Source organism: Notothenia rossii (assembly GCF_949606895.1).
Source record: "Notothenia rossii genome assembly, chromosome: 5".
Classification (NCBI taxonomy): Eukaryota; Metazoa; Chordata; class Actinopteri; order Perciformes; family Nototheniidae; genus Notothenia; species Notothenia rossii.
Genome location: NC_136903.1, coordinates 92,556,366 through 92,564,215, shown reverse-complemented (window position 1 = coordinate 92,564,215; position 7,850 = coordinate 92,556,366). Strand labels below are relative to the sequence as shown.

Sequence of the window (7,850 nt, the reverse complement as noted above, 5' to 3'; positions counted from 1 at the left end):
ATAAAACATGAACAAATATGTGGAGATTTTAAATGAAATTCCAATAAACGACAGAAAAGTTGAATAAATTGATTTGTTTGCAGGACAAAGTTTGTCTTGTGTTAATAAAGTTTGATTGTGCCAACAGGAAGTGATCGTCAGCAGGTGGGTGTCCTCCAAAGAGCGAACGGAGCAGGAAGACATCTGATTGGCCGACGCAAGGTGATGTCACTGTGTGATGTCACAAAGAGACTCATGACATCAGCCAGAAGAGGCTTAGATATATTTTTACCTTCTTTTTGTATTAAAGTGTCAAAAACATGATGACTTTGAAAGATGAGTCTCCCTGAAAGCACCAAAGGTCCCCACAAGGACTCAATGACCAGGGAGTGTGTGAGTGTCCCTGAATGCAGCACAGGTCCTCACAGGTTCTCACAAGGACTCAAAGACCAGAACGTGTGTGAGTAGTCCTGCATGCAGCATGAATACCATATTGAGTCACGGAGTGTAAGAGTGTCCCTGAATGCACCATGAGTCCTCAGAAGGAGTCAAAGACATGGGCCCCGTCTCAGGTCGGTTAAATTAAATCCTTGCTTCCCTCACTTGCGTCGTTTCCCTGTGTTTAGTCCCTCCCTCCAGGGAAGCATGGAAGGACGCAAGGAAACCAAGAGAAGCAGGGAAATGAGTTTTAAGAGCAATGGGACGTCCTTTCCTCCGGGGCGTCACGTGAAGCGACGTCCGTTTGTGATGACGCCGCACAGCTGTTCGTCTGACAGCAGCTCTGTCCCCGTTATTTCCACAAACACCCCCGCCACACATTTACTGACACAAACATTTGTATCATCTGTTGTAGACCCCAATAAATAAAATCAAATAAGAACTCATTCTCAAAAAAGATTAACGCCATTCTTAAAATGTACAAACGAACAATAGTTTGATTAATATTGATTAGAGTGCACAATAGAAATAAAATATTTGAGAGAAGTAAAAGAGAGATGTTATCTATCAAAACCCAGTTAGATTAACATTCATTGGATTGCACACTTTGTTTGTTTGTGTGGATATGTAGCACATTAACATTTTAATAGCACTTAATGACTGACTGAATGGAAATGACAGTAAATGAAAATATAAAACGAAAAAAGCGATCATGAAAATGTTTCCAATAAATGAATACAATGATTTTTGACCACTTTGTTGTTCAGATATATCACATGTTTGTAACTAAATGATTCATGAATTGAAACAAAACAAAGTTTAAACTGAGGAGTGACTCTCATGAGTTTCATTTATTTTCTTCACTCCGCTGGGGTACTGCTCTCATGTCAAGAACAAGAAGCATGAGATCAGTGCATGCGCTGCATCGTCCAATCAGTGAGCGATACACAGTAAGGGGGAGGGGCGAGTATCTGAGGATTTCATCAGAGGATGGACTGGTGGTTCCTCGATTATCGCTCCTCCATTATCGATCCTCGGTCCTCGATCCTCGGTCCTCCGGCAGAAATAAGAGCCATGGGACGGTACTCAAGATGGCGCAGACAAATCAACTTCCGGTGAGACCGAGGACCGAGGAGAGAGGAAATGAAAATAGTCGACCTGAGACAGGGCCATTGTCAAAGACCAGCAAATGTATGCTGTGTCCCAATTCAGCGGCCGCATCCTCCTGAGGATGCATTCGGAGACCGCATACGTCACTTCCGCCAAACGAAGGCTGTCCCAATTCAAAAAAAGAGAAGACTCCTCCGAATGCGGCCCGCAAATGCAGCCTTCTTTCCCCAGATTTAGAGGATACATCTGATGTACACTCCGCGGTGTACCATATCCCAGGATGCAACGGGTGACGATGACGAATGAGTTAAAAAATATATATAAGGCTTGTAACGTCCCATCAACGGCCACAACGGTTTCAGCTGGATTCGTTTTTAAATGTACTCACCCAAATAGTAAACGACATGAAATAAAAGTAAACCTATTTAATTTGTGTATTTAAATATACGGGCAATTGGAGATGTCTTCTTTATATTACATACATAAAATAATATGAAGTGAAAATATTTCTAAATATTGTTGGGATTCATTATAAAGCTAATTTATTTATTTAACTGCTTTTGTTATACAAATCTTACTGCAACAATTTTGTTTTGATAGGGAGCAAGGAGCAGACTGCGCAATTTATCCAGATGCGCGGGGAGAATGAAGCCCTCTTCACGGGGGCCTGTTGCGACCTCGGGAAAATAATTTAAACATATTATATAACACCAAAATAAGTACAGCTAGATCTGACTCCATATTGAACAGTTTTGAAAACAGTTTTGAAAACAGTTTGAAAATATTTTGCCTAGTGTCAGAAATTATTACCGGCACTTGTGACTGCAGCTGGTTGCTAGGTGACGGGGTGGCACAATGCAAAATTGCTAGGTGACGCGGGTGGCAAAATTGGGACACAGCTTATGAGCAGCACGAGGCTCCGGGCTGCATTTTGAATAAAGGATGTTTCCGGTCCTTTGTGTACCACGGTGCTGCTGCTAGTGCAGCATCAACACGTTCATTAATAAATCAAAGGTCTGCATCTGTTCAGCTTTTATTGAATTTCGTACATTTTGGTCAACAAAGAAGTGTGTATTCCCACTTTAATGTGCATCATAATCTTATATGCTTCATCATGAATTCTTCTATAAAGAGCAGGGTTTATAATCGTACAGAGGCTACCATCCAATATATTGTAATCAGGAGGTAGTGATATTTTATAACCGAGTGCACTGTAAAAAAGGATTTGATCAATGAGTTACTCGTTTCTCTTTAAGCTCTCTTTCAACTTCGTTATATTTGAACTCAGCTTCATAAGCCATCACCTGTACATTCTGTCTATTTGTTTTAACCATAGACTATATAAACAGATTTAACAGTTTCAACAGTTTCTCAGTTTTAACAGAGTGAGTTTTGACCTGGGTTGTTCTTAAACTTTTCATGGCCTGTCAGGCCATGACAGTGGCGATGACGTATTACTGCGCGTTGATAAAATAGTCCCGGATGTTTGGTCTCTAATTAGTTTCATAACCCTAACCCAGGGACATGAGATGTTTGTAATGCTGTGAATGGGTTTCAATGTGTGTCATTCTGACTCCCCAGGTTTTCCCATTATAAGTTAACCACTACTTGGAAGCATCCCATCATGTTAGTCTATTAATGTAATGTAGCCTACTATGTATTTGTATACTGCTGCAACTGCAAGGCAAGCATTTTCTAATTTGGGATCAATATAAAGTAGGCTTAGCTCTTATCTTATCGACTACAGTGCAGGAACACGAAAGATCGTCTATTGTCTGAAGTTGGAACCTTATACAGTCTATGGTCGGTACACAGAGGATTCCTGAAGTCTCGTTACTTCTGTGTTATGATCTCGCCGCCGGAGGTATCGCGAGAATTGTGTAGAGCGCCATTTAAAACACCTAAAGTCGTCGTAAGGGCAGCGACTGCGACCCGTTAACCGGACAGAGCGACTCACGGTCCCTCGGTGACCCACCCCCCACCAGGTAAGAGACTCGGGATCCTCATGGAGACACCCGGGAAACAGCAGCTGTGAAGCGGATCCGAGCTTCTGAGATCTCAGCCTCGTGTGCAGCGGCTAGCCGTTGAAGCTAATGTGGCTAACAGCTAATGTAGGCTAATCTCTGGGAGAAGTGCTCAGAGTATAAATAACTCATATATAAATATATGTATATAAAGAAATATGTTTAATACTTTGAGCAGTCTGATTGTAATCACACTATGTGTTATATTACCAGAGGTAGTAATCAGATCGGTTAGTAGAAGTACTCCGATCGTGTACTTAGCAAAAGTAGAAGTACACAGATCGTGTACTTAGAAAAAGTAGAAGTACTCAGATCGTGTACTTAGCAAAAGTAGAAGTACACAGATCGTGTACTTGAGTAGAAGTACTCAGATCGTGTACTTAGCAAAAGTAGAAGTACACAGGTCGTGTAGAAGTACGCAGATCGTGTACTTGAGTAAAAGTAGAAGTACACAGATTTTGTACTTAGTAAAAGTAGAAGTACATAGATCTTGTACTTGAGTAGAAGTAGAAGTACTCAGATCTTGTACTTAGTAAAAGTAGAAGTACCAGAGTGTAGGAATACTCTGGTACAGTAAAAGTAGAAAAGTATCAGCATATAGTAGCAAAGTAGTGATTGTGCAGATTGGTCCATTTCAGACTGTATAGTTTATACATTGAGTTAATGAGATTATATTATGACTCTTAATGTGTTTCTATCACAGTAAGTTGGAGCTAGTTTGAAGTCAAAGTCAACTTGTCCATCTCAAAATATGTTTGTACACACAGAAAAATCGAAATACACAAAGACTTTATAAACTGCTGCTGAATATTTTAACCTGTAAATATATCAACGTTTATATAATAATCAATTTATATTTTGTATTGGCTAATAATCTAAACCCAGAAAGTAAAAAGTATCTACAAGCTGTCAGATCAATTGCAGTAGAGTAGAAGTAAACTAAGAATACTCACGTAAAGTACAAGTACCTCAAAATTGTACTTAAGTACAGTACTTAGTACTTACTACCCACCACTGTATAAAACTACCAAATTAAAGTTGAATTGACTTTAGTCAGAGCAAACTGAGTGTTGTTCAGTTCTACTAAAGTAACTTCTGTTTCTTTGTACAGCAGCGTGTGTTAATATGTAATAATACAATCTGAGCTGTTAGGGCTTCTGAGACACTGCTGTGTAACAGAAACTCAGGAACTGCGCTCAACCACACGTACTCTCAAACTAGGGCTGAGCGGTGTGACAAAAACCTCATATCTTTGTACATTATAACGGCATCACAGTATTTATTTATTCTTTAATGATTGGAAATGTATTTATATTTATATATTTTGGCCCCACTAAAAACCCCTGACCAGTGGAGGCCCTCAAGGGTCTGACGTGGTGACGGGATCACAACTGCATTACATGTCATATTCAATACTGTGGACAATCCCCACAGGAGCACTTTGGGCTGAAGTGTCTCAGGGACACAACGACATGCTGACTGCAGTGGGGTTTGAAACCTGTGCTCCCTGATCCCAACACCAACGCACTATCCACTGCGCCACACGCCTCCTCAACTACAAAGAGTAAACATTATACTGTGCTAACTTTGCGTACAACAAACAACAAAAGCACTGTTTGAAAATGTAAACAAACGACCTTCTCCGAGTGTACATTTAAATACTTCTCCTGGGGACTCCTTTCACTGTCGCACCGCTTGAGCGCCCTTCGACACTTATTCAACAGTCTTGCGGTTTATGAAAAATGAATATCACACGGTATAGAGTTCACGGTATTCTGTATGAAGCAATAAACCCCCCCCCCCCCCAACACACTAAATATATTCAACTTGTTCATTCAAATGTCAACGTTTCACTGTGATGTTACTTTATCACTTTAATTAAAAATCATTTTCTTTTATAATTTAAATGTTTTACCCCGCGTGAATCCTGTTGCTGCTATATCGCCTGAATGCATTGCTACAAAGTTCCATCTCATCTTGTCTCTAATGTGTGTGTGCAGCATGGCGGAGGAGCTGGACGTGGAGGCGATGCTGGAGGCTCCCTACAGGAAGGTGAGATCTGATGATGATGATGATGATGATGATGATGATCGGTGCTGCTATCTCCTTGATTCGATATGGATCTGATGATGCATGTGTCACTGACCGATATGAGCCGAGGATAAACAGATTAAATTCATATTTCAGGGACAACCCAATCAGAGGAGCTTTATTCGTCCCACAGCGGGGACATTTAGATTTGATACATCGGGTAAAGAGCCAAAGACAGCTTAGTACTAATTAAGAAACTTGCATACAAATAGGAAAAATACACAGTTTACAAACTTCACATCAGTAGCAGTGAGAGGGGAGGCAGCAGCCAGGTGGTGGCATTGCAGGTGGGAGTGTATGGCACAGGTATTCACAGATTACAGAAGTTGAGTGGTCTAACTAAGGGACAGCAGCCAGTAGTAATAATATTAATAATAATAATAATAATAATAATAATAATCAATATTAGTACCTGTGGCGAGGCGACGTTAGCTTGTGTACAGAACAGTCTGTCAGCGTGAATCGTGGCTTTAGAGATGTCTGATGTTCTGAGGCCTCATTTATAAAGCCTTGCGTAGGATTGGCAAATAAATACGCACCAACACTTTCCGATTGCTAAAAGACTGCGTACCGTCGCAGGACTTGCGTACGGCACATCCTACGCCGGTTTCCTTTTATATAAACATTATATTTATGATATTCTTTCCACATATTTCTCCATTCTTCCTTCTGCCGTCGCAGTTTCTCGTCCCTCCCGTTGTTGTGCTTAGTGCGTACGGATGAGTCAGAGTTTGCGTGGAGGGCCGCACGTTTTCCCGTCAAGTTTGTTTTTTATAAATCACAAACCTTGCGTAGAAACTGGCGTACGCCATATTTTGAGCGTACGCACCGTTTTTATAAATCAGGCCCCTGGTGGTGGTCCGGTGTTAGAGACGCTAGATGTCTGATGTTCTTCCTCAATGTCCTCATGCTGCTCTCTGCTGGCCTTAGGAGGACTCCAGGAACCAGAGCCCCAACGGAGAGGAGGAGCGCCCCAAGAGGTAAACTAACTAACTAACTAACTAACTAACTAACTAACTAACTAACTAACTAACTAACTAACTAACTAACTAACTAACTAACTAACTAACTAACTAACTAACTAACTAACTAACTAACTAACTAACTAACTGCCTGTCTCTCTCTCTGTCCGTCTGTCTGCCTGTATCTCTGTCTATCTCTCTTCCTGCCTGTATGTCTCTCTCTCTCTGCCTGTCTCTCTCTCTCTGTCCGTCTGTCTCCCTCTGTCTCTGTCTGTCTATCTCTCTGTCTGTCTGTCTGTCTGTCTGTCTGTCTGTCTGTCTCTGTCTGTCTGTCTCTCTCTCTCAGTCTGTCTCTCTCTCTCAGTCTCTCTCTCTCAGTCTCTCTCTCTCAGTCTCTCTCTGTCTGTCTGTCTGTCTGTCTGTCTCTCTCTCTCTCTGTCTGTCTCTCTCTCTGCCTGTCTGTCTCTCTCTCTCTCTCTGCCTGTCTGTCTCTCTCTCTGTCTGTCTGTCTGTCTGTCTCTCTCTCTCTCTCTGCCTGTCTGTCTCTCTGCCTGTCTGTCTCTCTCTCTGTCTGTCTGTCTGTCTGTCTGTCTCTCTCTCTCTGCCTGTCTGTCTCTCTCTCTCTGTCTGTCTGTCTGTCTGTAGGTCTCTCTCTCTCTGCCTGTCTGTCTCTCTGCCTGTCTCTCTGTCTGCCTGTCTCTCTGCCTGTCTCTCTGCCTGTCTCTCTGTCTGTCTCTCTGTCTGTCTGTCTGATAGTCGTCCTCATATCATATCTTAATGATGCTTCTGAGTTTCAATTAAACTGCAGAGAGCCTCGCTGTGAAGCCGTGATCTGATTGGCTGCTGTGTGTCCAGTAGGAAGAAGCGCAGCCGGGAAAGGAAGCGCAGCCGCAGCCGGGACAGGAAGCGCAGCCGCAGTCGAGAGCGCAAACGCAGCCGTAGCCGAGAGAAGAGAAGAAGTAGAGAGAGACGCAGCAGCAGAGAGAGAGGGGGGAGATACAGAGAACACCACCAACAACAGTGAGGACACACACACACACACACACACACACACACACACACACACACACACACACACACACACGATACAGAGAACACCACCAACAACAATGAGGACACACACACACCTCTAATCACATGATGACATGTGTGTGTTTTCTAGACGCCGGCAGTCGAAGAGTAAGAGTCCCGTCAGGAAGGAGAAGAGTCCCATCAGGTGTGTGTGTGTGTGTGTGTGTGTGTGTGT

The 7,850-nt window shown here is 42.4% G+C and overlaps 1 protein-coding gene and 1 long non-coding RNA gene across 3 annotated transcripts in view; both read left to right on the top strand.

The window, feature by feature from the left end:
* The first annotated feature begins 32 nt into the window (after positions 1-32).
* Positions 33-1,245, top strand: LOC307041888. Its single transcript, XR_013808928.1, has 2 exons — positions 33-439; positions 606-1,245. It is a non-coding gene; the product is annotated as an uncharacterized lncRNA (long non-coding RNA).
* Positions 1,246-3,265: 2,020 nt separating this feature from the next.
* The window catches only part of LOC307039816 (RNA-binding protein 39-like), a 15,447-nt gene continuing 10,862 nt past the window's right edge, over positions 3,266-7,850 (top strand). The window contains exons 1-5 of one of the 2 annotated variants that reach the window (XM_079682228.1): positions 3,266-3,512; positions 5,552-5,603; positions 6,573-6,622; positions 7,463-7,624; positions 7,767-7,820. In XM_079682228.1, coding sequence (XP_079538354.1) covers positions 5,553-5,603; positions 6,573-6,622; positions 7,463-7,624; positions 7,767-7,820 — 317 coding nt within the window. In that variant the 5' untranslated portion in view covers positions 3,266-3,512; position 5,552. Of the gene's footprint in view, positions 3,513-5,551; positions 5,604-6,572; positions 6,623-7,459; positions 7,625-7,766; positions 7,821-7,850 lie in introns of both variants that reach the window. The other variant, XM_079682227.1, reaches the window with a different exon arrangement.